Source organism: Daktulosphaira vitifoliae, unplaced genomic scaffold, assembly GCF_025091365.1.
Source record: "Daktulosphaira vitifoliae isolate Bord-2020 unplaced genomic scaffold, ASM2509136v1 Scaffold_3, whole genome shotgun sequence".
NCBI classification, from domain to species: Eukaryota; Metazoa; Arthropoda; class Insecta; order Hemiptera; family Phylloxeridae; genus Daktulosphaira; species Daktulosphaira vitifoliae.
Genome location: NW_026099574.1, coordinates 19,133,994 through 19,152,445, shown reverse-complemented (window position 1 = coordinate 19,152,445; position 18,452 = coordinate 19,133,994). Strand labels below are relative to the sequence as shown.

Here is an 18,452-nt window from a genome sequence, read left to right as displayed (position 1 = left end):
ATACAAAATGTTATTAACATTTTTGTGTCTTAATGCAAGTGTTCGGTGTTTGACCAAATTAAAAATGATAACAATTATTAATTTGCGTGCAGCATCTGATTTAAAATAAAAGATTTGGTATCAAATTTTTTTTTAACTTATCTATGAAATGGCTATCTTCAAATCTTGAAAAAAAAATTCATTTTTAAAATATTTTTTCTAATTGCGAAAAATAACATATTTTGAAAATAGTCATATATTCTCTGAAGAATTTTGCGTCAAACGGAGAGGAGTGGTTTCACCGACAAGGCAATACCTTTAATAGATGATGATGCTTGTAAAAATTGGTTAAACAAAAAAAAATATAAAATTGTATTAAGATCATAAATTATATGAATTGTCAGTTATATTTGTTGCACTCTATATATCGTATTTACATATTAACATATTAACATATGCATAAAAATTTAACTTAAAAAAGTTTGATCCTGTTATTATAATGATACAATTACGAGTTACTCCCGAATTGTTTAAGAAATAATTTTTTTAATTTAATTTTTTCATAGAATATAAAAAAAAATTTAAACAAAATTATACTTTAATGTATAATTAAATAAACTCAATGAATATTGATATAAAATTTTAAACGGATTTATTCCGTAAAAATGTGAAAATAAAAATTATTATTGATTAATTTTCTGTGTTTTTTGTATTTACAATGACAGCAAATTTAAAGTATTAGTCTCTAATACATCAATTATCACATTTATTTCATTATGATAACAAATTTAAAAGTTCATTACATTTTGACAAACTATTTAACTATATAACTACGTGAGCTACATGAAAAAACTTCAGAAAGAATTGCTTACCAATTTTTTAATAAAGAAATTGAATATTTTAATCAAAATGATAAAATGAGCTACTTAAATGGATTTAAAAAAAAAATATATTACGCTCATATAATCGTTAAGTCGGAGGATTTGAAGATTTTGGTATTTACGTACTGACACGGCCCGCGTCGCTTCGTTATACACGATGCCCCGCGACTCGTGCCACCTTTATCAGCCGTCGCCCTACTATGAGTATTTGACTGACCAACACCGTGTGTTATACGCTATGGTGCAAAGTCCGGCAAATGCCGTACATAGGACGACGACCCGCCGCAAATGGTGTGAGAGTCTTCCTCCCGTTGTGAAGCGATAACGTCGACCAACCGATCCGCACCCGCGCACCGTCGCCTACAACGCTGCTAACCATTTTGCCGTCCAAGGATTACGCCGGACATCGCGTCGTCGACGCCAGCGAAAGTGCCGCGATATTATGCGAAGATTATTATTACTGTGTTTATCTTTTCGGTTTGTTTTATTTTTGTTAACATAATCTGTTGTCGCTCATTTAATAAACGGCTCACGGGTCTCTACCCTCAAAACCAGTGTCGGCCACATTTTTGCGACGTAAGTCGTGTCAATACAAACCAGAGTTTTTTGGAATAATATTGTCAAAATACATAACATTTTGTAAAATTGCCGAAACTGATATATTTACGAATATTTCATCGCATTTGACGAACCATATATGATACGACCTAACGTTTTATACAAAAATTGTTTAAAATTAAATTTTACGAAATAAAAGTACCAAGTACAAATTTCATTGAACCGATCGTTTTATTGCTATAACTGAAATAGATCGATCATATTACGATTTTTACTAATTTAAATTGGCCGACCCCAAGTAGTTTGGATAAGGCGAGGAAGAAGAAGAAGATTGCTTAATTTAAATGTATTTCGTTTATATCGTATATTCAAATGTGAATTGATGTACTTGTTTGACTAAAACGCGTAATTATAATTATTTCTCAATATTATTGTATAAATAAAAAAAAAATTACTATATACAATACAAAATGTTAATTTCAAAATGATTCACAAATTATAACAAAAATATACATAAAAAACTATGTTTTAATATTTCTTTGTTGAAATTAGGATATAATTTTCTATGCTCTTGGACACAGCGTAAAAGTAACTCAGCTTTTTCATCGTTTACAGTTAAACTTCCATGAAAATCTTCCATTAGCTTAACTGCTCTTTCTGCAGAGACATTTACTACTTTAAGTGAACAAATTCTTTTCCGTGTAAATAAAAATCATAAGTATTCCAATTACTTGGATCCAAATTTATAAAATTAGTATTGATATCGAATAGTGTAAAAAATTGCATACTGCTCTTTGAATAAAAAGAAGCTACAGTTTTTTTACTAAAAAAAAAAATCAATCACTCAATAGTCATAAAAAAACTAAAATATCAAAAATTATTTTTGAAAAATATATGGATCAATAAAATTTTTCTATGATAAATTCTATTTATATAAATATTTCATTCGACATACTTTTTTTTTAAATAAAACCATTTTCCTTTATATGTTTATAATATATAAATATATAATTTAACCAATTTTTTTAAAATTAAACACTATCTATAGATTTTCATCGAAGCGTTTTTAATGATAGTGATTTTAATCACTGTCAGATATCATTATACTTGACCCAACTATGCCACGTCCCCAATGTGCCGCGACCACACTGTGCTGGGTTATTTTTATTAATATATAACTTGCCCACATAACTAACTGCTTATAGTAAATAATTATTATTCTTGATATGGTTAACTGATTTGGTACATTCGACACATTTGACATATTATGTGTAAGTGTTTCTGATGGAAAATGTATACAAGTCTCTTATAATGTAGTTTATCTAAATGTTATGTCATTACAGTGTTCATCCATTACGTTTAACGTACAGTTATTCAAATTAAAAATGAGTAAAACAGGCCAGTATAAAACATAAAAACATGATACATCGAGCTTAATCCTAATGCATGATGCGAGTGTTGTGTGTGATTATCATATTAGCCATGAGGGCAATACATCAGGCTGAAAGTTTTAGTGATTTGCTATCACATTTAAACCGTTGTAAATGGAGACAGCTGGACGAATGTCTAACAGACGATCTAAAAAATTCTATAGATATGGCGTTATCTACGAACGATACTTATCGACTAAATCAATATTTAACAGTTACAATCAATGGCCACCCAGAAAAAAATAGATTCACCGAAACGGATTCCTTATTCACGCGGATTTTAACATTTATTGGAACGCTTAACTTCAACTATGCACCAAAAGAATCAATGAATGATTCTTCCGATGAATCACCTGATGGTATCAATGAAAGTAAGATCAAAATATTACAACTATACTATTCTTTTAATCTTCCTTAAAGTAAAATAACTTTTTAATTAATACAATAGTACAATCAATATCATTTAAATAAAAATTATAAATTCCAGTTGAGGGTAAATAATTAAAATATATGCACCATTAATTGCAGTTTAGTCAGTTATTATTAATGTATACACTTACAAAAAATTGGAAAATAAGATAAAAATAACAAATTTTATTAAATTTGTGTGATAATAATTTAAAATAATTAGGACGTAATTTTATTGATTTGATGGGCTCAATTTTGACCAACATATAAGTTTAATGGTTGAAATTATGTGACTCAACCCTATAAATTTAAAGATAACCAGAAATTTTTTTTATTATACTCCTCTAATTGTCTCCTCGAAAATAATCCTAAATCTTGTAACTTCTTAACACTTAAATAAAAATACTAAATAACTTTTTTTGAGGAATTATTTGATTTTTGAAATTATATAAAACTATCTAATAGTTAAATTTATTCTTTTAAATTACACTGTTTGAAATAAAATTAATAAAACAGTTTTATCTCATGTTTAAATAATATACTCATTATTATTTTTCAGGTCGTAAGAAAAAAAGTAAAGGCGGTAAAAAAGACAAAATGAGTATGATGGTGGCCATGGGAGCAATGGGAATGTCTGCTATAGGTGGAATGTTTAATACAGCAATGACTGGTGGTGTTTCAATGATAGCTATGAAAGCTCTAATTATAGCTAAAACGGCTCTTATATTAGCTATTATCATAGCAATAAAGAAACTTCTAGGTGGAGGCGGCGGTACCATTGGAATACCTCAACAGCCAGTTATGTGGAATAATGGAGGTGGTGGGTCAGATGGAGGTTATCGTAGAAGTTTCAACCCGACAAATAATCAAAACCTAATTGCTTCATCGTTAGCTTATAATGATCAAATTAAAAATATTTCTAGTATATTATAAATTCTTATTTACTAAAAGCAAAAACTAAAAATTAGGGAAGACGGCGATTTGATAAACATTTAAATGTTTATACTAGTCTCATCTACTTTTTCTTAATTTTTATTGTTTGCAAATTATTTACATTAAGTTAAAAATTTGATATAACTACCAAAATTTAATTTCTATAACATTGCTACTGTTATGATAATGTTGTTAACATAATTATGATTTATTCTAAAACTATACATTAGTAGCTAATGTTGTGAATGTTTAATTTTTTGCAAATAAGATTTTTATAATTTTATAACTTAATTACTAAAATATTTATGAATGAATACCTAGTAAAAATAATAAGTTCTTTATGTAGTAATAAAACTAGTAACACTGTATTCATATTTAGCTGAACATTATTATAACATTCAACTTACTTAATGTAAAATAGCTAATTATTTTTTAACGAAAAATTGTCTGCTTCTAATAAAAATGATACATAACAAGAAAATTATAGTTTAGTCAACAACCGGAACTATTTTATAAAATAATTATGAGTATTACTGTGACTCTTTAAACGGTTCAATGATAACTCACTTATTTCACGATTTGTATCATTATAATTATATTTTTATCACATAATAATGGATTGTAGAATAGTAGAATTATTTCAGTAATCAATAGTTATAGCTTTTTTATTAGTGTATCTAATTCAACTATTATATGGAGTAAAGAAGAAAAAGAAAACAGATAAGTGTGTGAAAAATATATCTTATTGGTATTTTTAATAAAACCATGCTACCTTATAAGAGTATAATGATATAAAAATAAAAATACTAGGTTAATTAAAATTATTACATTGAATATATTTCACAATTCATAGTTCGCAATACCACGATACAAGTTTAATAATCTTTGGGGAAATAATTTATGGGGCCTTTTATTAAAGGCACAGTATTAGAAGAAGATATCTGTTCGAAGTTGTTTAAGTTGTCATAATATTTTTCATCTCTATGTGGTGATAGAAAAGAAGGAACAAATATTGGACCACTTTTCTGGTTTTGATAATTGTAGTAAGTAGATCCATAACTGACCTATAAAAAATTATTTATTAATTAAAATATGTTTTAAAATATTATAGTATTATTTTCTATATAAACATACAAAACTAGAAATCACAATTGCAAACTTTGACATCATTAATGCGTTTTTTATTAGAAAATATAATGTTGCAAATATCATCGGTACTAAAGATACAATACTTATTTGAGTAGCAAGTACAGATTGTAACAATGATCTTTTAAAAATAATATTTCCTAAAAAAAAATATTTTTTACTTAAAATAGATAATGAAATCTTCATTTATTTAATAGACCAAAAAAATAAGTCCATTAGAAAAATGTATAAATCACATAAGGTTCTAATTATATAGAATATATTGACATAATTACTTCAGAATACTATTTAGGTTAGAAAAACTATATCATTTTGTTTGTTAATTTATTATCAATAATATTTTTAATGTAATGCTGAAGTTTAAATTTAAATTTAAATTTAGTTACCAAAAGTTAAGCTTTTTTTATCATATTTATGACGTGGATCTAATAAAAAATTAACAGTTCCTTTATTATTACATGATGGATCAACTTGCATTAATAAACCAGGGAATATTATGCTGAAGTCCCAGCTTAGCGTTCGCCTTGATAACAATGATGTAGCTGCTTCAAAAACTGCACCAATGTTGTATGGATCATCATCTATAAAAAAATTAGGCGTACATATAAAAATTCAACATAAACTTTTTTTAAATATTAACAACGCTTTTTTTTTATATTAAAACTCATAAAAATAAGATTCTGTTGTTATTTTTGTTAGTAATATACAGAGGATATTTTCACATATTTAACTCTACAAAATTAAAATATATCAAAATTATTTTTAATGTTTATACTAAATCTATGTAAAAAATATAATTAGTGGCCTAACTATATTTTAAAAGGGAAACTGTACAATTTATTTATTTAAAAAATACTGTAAGCAATTATAAAAGGCAACCAAATAAAAAAATGATGAATAATGAATATTTATAGATTATGATATACTATATAAATTATATTTTTGAGAAATAAATGAACCAATAGGGGTTCGCTTGTGTATACTTAACCGTGTACTAGAAGCCTGTTATTTTAATAATACATTAGATAATACAAGTACTCATTATATGTTCAATGTGAGAAGCAGCCTTATGTTTTATAATAATTTTATTCTTCGTGATGACGTTTTAATTAACTATCACAATAGAAAATAATAGAAATTACACTTCACTGATTTAACATTTTTGTTAAACAATACACCGGTAGGTCTTGTAACGGTATAAATAAACGACAAAATTAAAATAAAAAATTGTATTAGAATATTTACTTGAGTAGGGTTTAGAACTTTTTACATTTATAAAGATTATTTTAATCTTTTGAATACATTAATCATAAATAGATATTGGTGTTTGTTTTTCTTATTACTAAATAATGTAAATTAATTATGAATTAAGTTATGGATAGTATAGGAAATCACGTCCCTTAGAATGTTCCTATGCTACTATATATACCTAAAATAATTTTTAATGGAATTGGGTGTCTTGGAAGGGGTTTTAAAAGATTTTATGAATGCATTAAATCTTGAACCTTGATCATGAGTTTATGTGAAGGAGATTCATGAATACATTTGTTTTTAATTAGCAAGTTGTCTAAACACAAAAACTAATACTTAAAGTCTAATGTACATTTTTTTATATGAGAATTAAAATTGCTTAAATGTTAATTGTTGACTTTTTAATCTACAAAAACCTATATTATAAAAAGCTTTAAAATCGGAAATGAATTACTTCTACATTGACTATTATATTTTTTCAGGTTATTTTAATGAACTATAAAGTACTAATTTTATATTTTAATGTTATGATTTTGCAATATAAAATTCTAAATTGTAAATAATTTAATACTTTCTATTTGTATTTGTATTCTCTTTTTAAGATCAAGTAGTTGTCAATTACAAAATTATTGGTTTTTTATTTTAAATCTACTTAAGTATTTTGAAGTAATTGCATAAAAATGCATACGTTATTTTTTAATTTTAGTTATAATTTTTTCAATAGAAAATAAAATGATTTGCATAGAACTTTTACCAAATATATTGAATAAACGTTATGCTTCTTAATTGAAGGTTATAATCACTAAAACAATTTGCTTAACATTACTAATAACATATTACATATGAATAATTATTATTGTAGTTCTCATTAAACAATATACTTGCAACATTATGGAATTGAGTAAGATAAAGGGAGATAAGATGTCACATTATTGACAGCATAATCGTCACCATACGGACTTAATAACTACAACGATTGTCGATTATTATTCCATCAAATTTCAATACGAACGTACAAATATAGATACTTTATGATCACTATAACAAATGACGTAACTACAATAGCCAAAGAAACTTTATCTAATAATATCAAATGTAAATATTGAATAATAATTCAAGTATTTATGTTTGTACTGCTATCTCTTGGATTACAACTGACCAACCCCACGTTTGTTAATTTAAAATACGCAGATAGCGTATAATAGCACAAACCACTCTCACGTGTGATCATTTCTTACTATTATCAAGTATATCTATTGATTTTTTTTACAAGTGCATTGTACTTGCTTCGGCAGTACATATACTAAAATTGGAACGATACAGAGAAGATTAGCATGGCCCCTGCGCAAGGATGACACGCAAAATCGTGAAGCGTTCCACATTTTTTTGTTAATTTTAAGTACTTCTTTTATACTTTATCTTAGAAGTTTGACCAAATCAAATTTTCTTAAAATTTAATTAAAGATTTTTTTACTACGAATTCTTACTTAAAAAATATAACAAGAATTTCACTTGTTTAACAATTTTTATCGTATTATTTGTTGTCATAAAAACTATATTAACAATAAACTAATTGATAGTAACATTGGTGTAATAATTATTACAGCAAGAATTACAATAAAAATACAAGAATAATTAGTTGTTCACGTTTACATCAACTGTAGGCTATATCAAACTTAATTTATTAGTATTTATTACTATGTAAGTAATGAATATAGAGTTTTGTATTTAATAAAATACCATGTCACCTTTCAGATCATTTTATACAAAAATAATATACAGCGAATATTACTTCTAATTAGGAGTCTCGTTGTTCAAAATGAAAAAATTAAACCTAAGTCAGTTAGGTCCCCTAACTAGTTGGAGCGATAAGTACGGTCGGTAAATGATTATTGATAAAAATAACAACATACGCGATTCACCTCCAGTCTATATTTTAATATGCTTATAACTCTCGAGGTATTGGTCTAAAAGTTGTTATCGACCAATAATTTTCTTAATTAGATTATTTTCTATTTTATAACCTATTTAAATATGTATGTTGTCATTTAAAATAATAAAGTTGACACCCCTGTAAGTTATGAGGGATGATTCTAAAAAGTCATTATTAGCTGATAAATCAAGAAAAATTGTTAATATAGTTTTAATTTTAAGTAATATTAATCAGAGAACAATTAAATCAAATAATACATAATTTTTAGACATTTTTTGGAGACCTTTTAATTTTTAAGGGAATTATTTAAAATGTAGTACAGCTAATCATTTTATAAAATATGAAATTACTATTGATAAGAGAAAAAAATTAAGATAACTTTATTTTAAATAAATGTGTTATTTGCACGTGCTCTTAGTGCAATTCAACTAAAATGCAGATTACTGAATTAGTTAAAACCGCCTGACTTATAATGTCATGTATCATTTTTATAAATCATACTTTAGCAGATTATTTAACATAATATAATAAATAAAAATGTAGTCTACATTTAGTTGAAAATCCGTTGAAAATTTCAAAATTATTTCTTTAAAAAGTAAAAATTGTAAGTGAAATGTAGGCACATATAGGTTAGTATGTGGTTAAAAAATTTCATTTAATGTATGTTGTTCATCGTGTACATATTTGGCGATGTGTATTTGAGAACACATTTGAAACTTGTAATTAAACCGGACACTTTTTCAATAAAAAGAACGCTTTCTTTTCTAGCCTTATTAATACCTGTTTGATGTTTTTATCAATTATTTATTAAAACGATTGATTTTTAAACTGTAAAGCACACAATATATTTATGATCAATATAAAAAATAAAATAGTATTATCTAATGACTAAATATTTAATATTAAAAATAGTTCACCTTACATAATTAGTCCAGAAAAATAAAAAGTTAAAGTGTCAACTAAATTTTACTATTGACAAACAAAAACAGAAAAATACGAATAAATTTTAGTATTGGTAAAATATGATTAATATTTTTAGAAAATATTTGAAGCATTAATTAAATTATGAAATAATATGATTTGCAAAGTGCTATTATAATTTAAAATTATGATATCTTAATTGTATCAACTTGTCTCTGTAACAACTGGCCCCGTTCCTCTATATCGTTTTGATAACAGATATTTCAACATCAATTGCTACTTAATAAAAATTCGTAAAATTATTAACTTACTAACTGAGTATATTCCCCTGGGAGCGGGTTCTACGTCGCCAAGTGGCATCTTGACTTCAAAAATCTGATCCAAAGGTAATGTATCCAATGATTCTGCACGCTCCAAAGCAGCCATTGCACGTTCATTAAAACATGGAATAAACGCGTTTGATCCAATTAAACAACTTTTTACAGATGCACTGAGAGTCGATAGATTATTAAAGTTATTACTTCCATTGTCAGGTAAATATTCGGAGAATAGTACACAAACAGCACTACCCACAACAGCAAGAACAGTGGTAAAGATAGAGGAAACGCGGCAGATCATGATGTACTACTTGACTGACAAAAATGAATAAAATCTGATTTAAGATAAACAAGAGGATGATACCTTATTGTATCGTTCAATGAATGATATGATAATTTTCATTTAAATAGTTTGTAAAGAAAGTTTAGCTTTTCTTTCAAGTGCATCCAATTGACAAATAAATACAATAATCATTCGCAGAACTTATTACACATAAAGAAATTACTAATAAAATGACACACATCCTCCTATTAGACATTATTTATATTTTCATGGATACTTGGACACTAAATGTTTAAAAACAATAGTGTTCATAACGTTGATGTAAGTATTATAATTTTAATAGAAATCACGTCATGCTTACAATAAAATCTATTCACCAATTAGAATTAATGTGACAAAATTTTGATAAGAATATTCATAAAAATTATTTCACTTTGAGTGTTGTTCTCACTAAAGGACAGAATGCTACCACCTACTTTTTTATAATACAAATCATCTAAATTACATTTCATACTCATGAACTCATTATCGCTATTTTATTCTTAAAAATATATTTATTTTATTTTTTTATTTAATTGAGAAACTACAGAAAGGGTCAAAAGATAAGAACATATTGTACACGAAAAAAGTGACTGACATCTTTACAAAAAATCCTGAGCATGCCACTGTGAACATTTGAAATGAACAACTAATGATCTAAGCTTGTCCGATTTGAAAAATTACTTTAATTTGTAGTCAAAGATCAAAGTTGAGAAAACATACAAAAGTACATATAAAGAATATAATACTTGAAATTAGGCCATAACAGTCAAATGAATACATAGACTACAAGTGTAATTTATGTTTGTGTGTTGATAGTCCAAAATTCCTACACACAAGTGTTAATTTATGTTTTATTCTTAATTATCGATACCATTCTTGACTTATTACATTAAAGGCCCAATAGGTTTTTACGACTTATAATTAATTGCTTTAAATTTAATTTATTTATTATGCATAATTTGACAATATTCTAGCTTTCAAATGTTAATATATTTATAAATATCAATTTTTGCTTATAATTTAGCTAGTGTTTTATTTTTAAATGGTCAATTAACATTTTTAAACCAATATATGTGTACTGCAGTATCACTTTCTCGGTAACGCGTTGTAATAAACTTCCGAGATAATGATCTTAGTATTTTTTTTTTTTTATTTCATTACTACGTAATTATGAATTTTAATAAACGGAATTAGCAGTTCTCATGTTAAAATCATAACAAAATTAATTTGTCACGAATATTTACCGATAAGTACTATTTACTATTTTTATCAATAACGAAATTTCTATTTTCAACTAAACCCATGTATTATCATATAGCATGCTAAATTGTAAGTAACTGATACATTTTTTTAATTGAGTTTTAAATTTCAATAATAATCTTAGAATGTCATAATTAGTCTTAACAAAAAGCTTATAAATATTCATAGTATTTATTATAATAATATTTATAAAATGCTGAAAATTAAATTTAGAAATTGTATTTATCATTAGAAAAATAGTTTTTGATCATTAACGGACAAAAAAAATGTAAGAACAATTTTTATTTGATAAAATAAATTGTGTCATGTTAGCATATATATACTGTTTTGAATTTGGTACTTATAACTTTTGACACAATTATTTTTATTGATTACTAATAATAGAAAAATAAACATTTTAAGATATGTGACGAGTATGGAACGCGATGGGTACAGCTTGTACTGGTATTATTTATAATGCATACTTTCATCCGCGTTCCATACCCAATTAATATTTTAAAATGCATGTAATTCAATCAACATTTATCTAAAATTGATATTGACCATCAACATTTATTGTAAGAAAACGATTTAAAAATTACTATTTTGAAATGTTTTCATTTGTATTTATTTCATTTATTAGTGATAAATAATAAAAGATATACTTTATACGTAATTTAACAATGCAATTATTATTTTAAAAAAACTGATAACTCTATTAAAAGTTATAAGCGTTGTCATTTAGGTCTAAGACACCTTGTATAATATACACCACTTATTATAACAAAATTTACTGACAAATCTATGAAACTAATAAAGTAACATCACTATTATAGGCTCTAAATGTCAATTTGACCACATACAATACTTATTAGATCAAAAAATTAATATTTTTGTGAATAACAATCACTTGCTGTTTTCTGTATAGTTATATGTTATATGTATGTTAACTTATGTTTATTTAAATTATAATTATTTTATAAATTATTTATTATCGATTTATTTAAAGTTATAATTATGGTTATTCTAGATATTACGTAAATTATAACACTAATAAAATATTGATTAAAAATAAATTGAAATATTATAATTTTTAAATTTTTTTCTTGTGAATACTGGATTGGGTCACGACTGTTTTGAATTTCGATTGAAGTATTTTTAATAAATTTTATATTTTAAACATTTATTTTTCTGTTAAAATATTTTTCATTTACAAGAAATATCAAATTTTAAATTTTCTATACCTTAACAAGTTACATATTTATGACACTTGAAAAAAACTTCATATGAAAATTTCAACTTGAAATTTTATTATTATAATATATAAATTAACTTATATAATAATCTACAAAATTTCTATAATTTTTTTTATTTGTTTAAATTAATTTTGTGTTTTAGAAACATACAACACTATTATACGATTTCATAAGTTAAATTAATGTTGAATTTTTTTTTTTTGTGTTTATTTAAGTACACAAATGAATAATTGTATAACTGTAAAATACATTTTATAATATTTTGGATGAATAGGTTACCTAATTGAATGTATAAAAAAATCATAGTTACACGACAACAAAATTCTGTTAAAAAATCTGTTTATTCTACGAAGAAAATAAAAACATAAAACAAATTATTGTAATCGTTTCAATGATATCATGTTATTGTAAGTCACGTCAGGGTGAAATGAATGTATAAAATAAGTCAGTTACGTACATCGAACAAAATTGTTTTATTTAAATAAGTCTTTGATGTACATCATTCAGTACAATGGTAAAACGTCATATTACAATTAATTAAATAAAATAAATAATAACATTGGTCTGTAAGCTATGCTGTTCGGTCAGGTCTTGTAGTCTTTGGTTAATCGTACAAGTTTATTTTAGTAGGTAGTTATATTTAGTCAGTCATGATAGTCATACATTAATATCGAAAGAAGAGCGCGCGTGTTAGGTAAAACGAGTAGTCAGATAGAAGGTCAATATGGCGCTAGCCAAGAGAATGTATTTCTAATAATTTCTACTATAGATATTTTGAAACAAGTTTTGGAATATATTACCCTTTTTCGTTAATATTTTGTATTAGTTGACCTAAATATACAACGCGTGTATATGCCAATAGGTTAACTTCCGTTTTTTAATGGGGGCCTGCGTTCCTCGTAAACACGTGAACTTTATCTGAAAACTGGTTAGATAGAAACCGTTATCGGTCATTGATGATACGACGAGCTACATTAATAGTCTGTGAATACCGAATATTTCAAGACAGATGAATATAGAAATGCAAAAGTAACAAACGAGAATAAACGTAAAATAATGTCAATAATGAAATTATGTTTTCAAATAAATTAAGTTTTGGGTACGTTTTGTTTTTATCTATTTACAAATAAGTTATCATCACTAGATGGTTAGTGGAGATTCACATAAGGAATAGGGTTCCGCTATGTTATGATCTTAAGGTAATTAATGTTGACCACGGTAAGCCATATTTTGGGCGTCCAATGACCGTTTGTAATGGTGACCGTGTTCTTCGGTGTAATGTGGATGAACTTCGACGGATGGGGTGTGTTTGTTAGCCAACAATTTTTGGATTCCGATGATAACGGCCAAGACAAGAGCGATCTTACCGACAACGAGAGCTTTGAATGCCAATAAGGCGAGGGCACCAATAGCCAAAGGTATAAGAGCGATGGCCTTCATTTTCAACATCATCAACAAAGGCATCAACATTTTTTGTTGCTTCTTCTTCTTGCCTCGGGCTGCAACATAATAATATTGAATTAAAATCAACTCATCATTTTTCATATTACTATTATACAGTTGTAAAAATTATAAAAACACTTTTACTGTGATATAAAAACTTTTTTTTACAAATTTAGCAAATTAAGAAAACTTAATAATATAATGTTTATAACATAATAACATAATGTTTTAATTTTATTAAGATTTGTGGAACAATAGTTCACGGTTATTGTTTTCTTTCACATATGGTAATAGATAACCGATCCCAAAATATAGAATAATATACCACCCGGGTCATCATATAAAAAAAAGAAAATATTCTATTGTAGAAAGACGTGTAAGTACAGCTAACTCAATGCCCAAGGGCTAGTGAGATGATTGTTTGCAAAATCGTTTACATCCATTCAACTAGTGGCATGTGTGCAGATAATACACACAAGAGAGAAGCGATTACAGTTAAATAAATTATGAATATAAAACGATTATCGTCTGAGGCTTTACTGCAGAGAAACCGACCGCTTTACATTACAACAAAGTAAGTATAATAACATGAATTCTATGAACAGATTACATACACTTAATATACATACACATATACTATCCATCTATTATATGTTATTACTCAAATAATAAACCAAATAAATAGACGATTAAGAGGTGTACGTGTTTAACTAAATATTGAATTTTTTTATACAAAAGATAATCGTAATTTAGTAAAATCATTGCACAGTCATACTCAAACTAATATAAATTAAAGTTACTTTATGTATATAATAAATAAAAATGTATTAATGTTGTGATTGTTCATTTAAGTCTCTGGACTTTAATAACTTTACGTTTTAAGTTCTTAAAGAAAAAATTAAGCTATTTTATTAATAAAAACAATCATTACCTTCTTCGAGAGATCTCCTCATGCCAGAGATGCTGGATTCAGGGACTTTAAGTTGGAGAGTGTGGCTTTCGAAGAATCTAGCGATACGGTCCAACAAAAGGTTTTCGACAGCGGCATCTTTGTCATCGCCATCTTTGGCTGCGTTATCGTCCAATTCAGATTCAGATAAAGAACGTCCATTAAGTCCACGGGAAGATTCAACTGGTCCAGTTTTTACCAAACTGATACCTTCGAAGACGTCGATATCGTCAGACCGACGGAGAGCATGGTCAACATATTGTAAAGCTCTCATTTTCAAACAGGTGGCTACGTTCTTTTCGGAACATTCTTGCATGACTTTGTAGATTTTTTCAAGTCCGGCATTTTCGTCAATAACCGGAGCTGCACCCTCATCGGCGGCGGGGTGAGCGTACGCGGCATGGGCTGCGATCAGCAAAAGACACGAAAACACAATTTTCCTCATGATTGGTTATGTGTTATTAAATTATATTTATAAAAAATAAAAATAAATCAGGAACAATATATATTAATATTGAACCTCTTCACTACTTAAATAAAGGCACTGCACTGATCTCCCGTTTGTTGAGTAAGTTGTCTTTTATTCGACCGTTCTTCCACCTGTTTCTCGACTGGAGCGCTATCACCACCGTTTCCATGGACTGGACTTATCAGTCTGGTGGGGTGGTCGGTTTCCGATCGCTGGACCTTCCGGCGGGGGCACTCATCAGCAGCAGCCGCCGCCGGCCGTCTGAACGCCGGACTATGTCAACCTTGGCCGATTTAGGGATTGCTCGGAAACGGATGTGTATATGAAGTATCTTTCTCCGTTTATTCTCCATTGACCATTATACATTATTTTATATATCTTATTCCTTTTACCATACAAATGTACTTTTTTAATCAAACATCGGTCGCCTACGTGAAAGACAGGTCTTATACCGACAAATCAGTGCAAGTAGATGTTTCTGTTTAAATTTTTTTTTTCGTCGACTAGTGAACAAGATAAAAAACTTAAACCGAACTATAATCATATACTAAAATTATGTTTTTTACCGTATAATTTGGTGATGTGAACCATTAACGAAATATTTTAAAGCCTTTCTTACGCTAATTCTACCAAAAATTACACCAATTAAGAACTTATAAAAAATAAAATCATTTTATTGATGGTTTATATAGGTAACAATTTTGTTAGTTCAGAAAAAAAATCATACTGAGCAATCTTTATACTTAAATTAAATGTTCACTTTTATTAATTTTAACTCAAAATAAAGTATATTTTGTCTTATTAATGACTTATTAATGCGTTTTCCTTTTCTTGTAATACTTTGTAGGTTCCAATAATAAACTATTATTTGACATATAAATTAAACATTTTAATAATCAGCTTATTAAATTTAAGTGATTCATTTTTATAAAAGTTACTTTTATTTTATATTACTATCATAAAAGTACAACTCAATAATCACTTGGAGTCTTTTAAATGATATTTTAAAATATATAGTTATTGTTAAGCAAAAAGCACAGTTTTAAACATTAAAAAATTTTTTTTTTTTACAATTGTGTATAGTTCAAGTAAAATAATATTTTCATACTCGGCAACAGTCATAATTTGATTTTATTTGCGCATTAGAACTAATAGTTTTTAAAATTGGTCAAATTTGTTATTTTCACGATTTCTCCATTTTGAATAAAGACACCGATGACAATACTATTTGCTGTTGTAGTGCGTTAAATTCTTCACTTATACTGATTTCCGTTACTCAATTATACGGATGTTATTACTGTAACATTATGGAAAATGTAATAATAATCCATCCAGATTTAATGGTTTTTTTCATACACTCTGTCAAAACGAAAGCAAATATTTTATTGAATGAATCGCATACTGATGTGTTGGACACCAATCATACAATGTAACAAGATGATCGTATGTGTTATATCATAACACATATTGTATTGTAACAGGCTTAAATTGTTCTATGGCATGATTGCAATTATATCCGAATTCCCTACTAATTTGAGGAAGAGAAAACATGTTGAAACAGGTGAGAATTTTTTCATTAATTTACTTTTAAAATAGAACATTTATATGTTACAAACTACTTACAATGTAAAATTAATTTAAAGCGGTAAAAATCTATTTAATAGTCCAGTCTTAACTTTTAAAAGGTATCATTTAATTTTAGGGTGTAATGTTTATTATTAAAATAAACTTTATTTTCCATATGAAAATTCTCATAAATCATATTCAAAATTAAATCAGGGATTTTATTTTAATTAAATAAAACTAAAAATATTAAAAAACAACCTTTTTTTAATGTTTCGGGTTATAAGACTTAGTAAATAAATAGAGGTATTTTATTCATGTAAGTTCTTATATTAATCAATATTTTACTTATAACTTCATTAAATTAATGTATAATTGACCATCGTGAATTTTTTTAGATAATTTTTATTGCAGGTATATTAAAAATAATTTGCATTCTTATTGTAATCAAATTCTTATAGATACGAAAGTTTTAATACTATGTAAATCTTGTAATTGTTAAGATAAAGGATAGAAATAAAATCTACATGGTCGTACGTGAATAAACTACTTTTAATTTTAGATATTTTATTTTTATTTGATAGAAAAAAAAAAAGAGTTTACAATCATGAAGTAATGATAATAAAATATAATATATTTTACAAATGTTATGTTTTTATATATTTTTTTATAACTATTGCTGTATTCAGTTCATATTGAAAATAATATAATTTATTTTATAAGAAACATATTTCATTCAGTTATTAAATGAAACATTAAAAACGGAAAATAGGTAAGTATACTTTTATTATTTTTTAAGGAATGACAATTTTGAATAATGCATCATTACAATATACAGTTAACTATTTATGCTAGATTTTTAATTTTATTCGTAGTATCATTCTAATTTATACACAACATCATATGTACATTTAAATAAGTTCAACACTTGAAAACAAAAAATAAGTAATTGTAAAATATGAAATTCGTTTTTGCTTTTTTTTTTTGGCGAAATTTTGTTTAAATTTTCATAAGTATAATATTTTTATGAATTATTTTTCAATTACTATTTTGAATTGACAGAATAAAATAAAAAGGGTAACTAATTTTGAATATCTATACTAATATCAAACGATATCTTAAAAATCTTATTTAAATAGGCTATATGAAATACAAAAGTAATAGATTTATTCAATTAATTCATTATCATTCATTTTAGATACAGTTATTAAAACATAAAATTCTCCCCTCCTATTTCAAAATTTGTTGTTGTCTTAATCATTTACTGGAAATATTGCCAATAGAATATATATATACCTTAATAATGTATTTATATTATATACATCGACATACTATTGATTAAAATTTATTGTTGTGCTACTTTTTGATTTCTATTATAACTAATTATTTTTTTAACAAAATTTTATATATCATATAAATAAAAAAATGTATACTTATTAAAAAACAGGCAT

General features: G+C 26.1%; 3 protein-coding genes and 1 non-coding gene across 4 annotated transcripts; 2 read left to right on the top strand and 2 right to left on the bottom strand.

Moving 5' to 3' along the window:
* Nucleotides 1–2,514: 2,514 nt before the first annotated feature.
* LOC126901445 (uncharacterized) lies at nucleotides 2,515–4,332 on the top strand. Its single transcript, XM_050677883.1, has 3 exons — nucleotides 2,515–2,689; nucleotides 2,762–3,219; nucleotides 3,816–4,332. Exons 2-3 carry the CDS (start codon nucleotides 2,865–2,867, stop codon nucleotides 4,187–4,189), a joined length of 729 nt encoding a protein of 242 aa, XP_050533840.1. The 5' UTR covers nucleotides 2,515–2,689; nucleotides 2,762–2,864; the 3' UTR covers nucleotides 4,190–4,332.
* Nucleotides 4,333–4,967: 635 nt separating this feature from the next.
* On the bottom strand, nucleotides 4,968–11,388 carry LOC126901436 (uncharacterized). The gene is made up of 4 exons (XM_050677872.1): nucleotides 9,752–11,388; nucleotides 5,722–5,916; nucleotides 5,324–5,475; nucleotides 4,968–5,253 (listed from the first exon to the last, which is right to left on the bottom strand). The coding sequence occupies exons 1-4, from the start codon at nucleotides 10,056–10,058 to the stop codon at nucleotides 5,065–5,067; spliced, it is 843 nt and encodes a 280-aa protein (XP_050533829.1). The 5' UTR covers nucleotides 10,059–11,388; the 3' UTR covers nucleotides 4,968–5,064.
* LOC126903396 (U6 spliceosomal RNA) lies at nucleotides 7,866–7,972 on the top strand. The gene has a single exon (XR_007703492.1). It is a non-coding gene; the product is annotated as a U6 spliceosomal RNA (small nuclear RNA).
* A 1,643-nt stretch (nucleotides 11,389–13,031) lies between the features above and the next one.
* On the bottom strand, nucleotides 13,032–15,535 carry LOC126901442 (uncharacterized). The gene is made up of 2 exons (XM_050677879.1): nucleotides 14,952–15,535; nucleotides 13,032–14,076 (listed from the first exon to the last, which is right to left on the bottom strand). Exons 1-2 carry the CDS (start codon nucleotides 15,412–15,414, stop codon nucleotides 13,781–13,783), a joined length of 759 nt encoding a protein of 252 aa, XP_050533836.1. The 5' UTR covers nucleotides 15,415–15,535; the 3' UTR covers nucleotides 13,032–13,780.
* Between the last annotated feature and the right edge of the window lie 2,917 nt (nucleotides 15,536–18,452).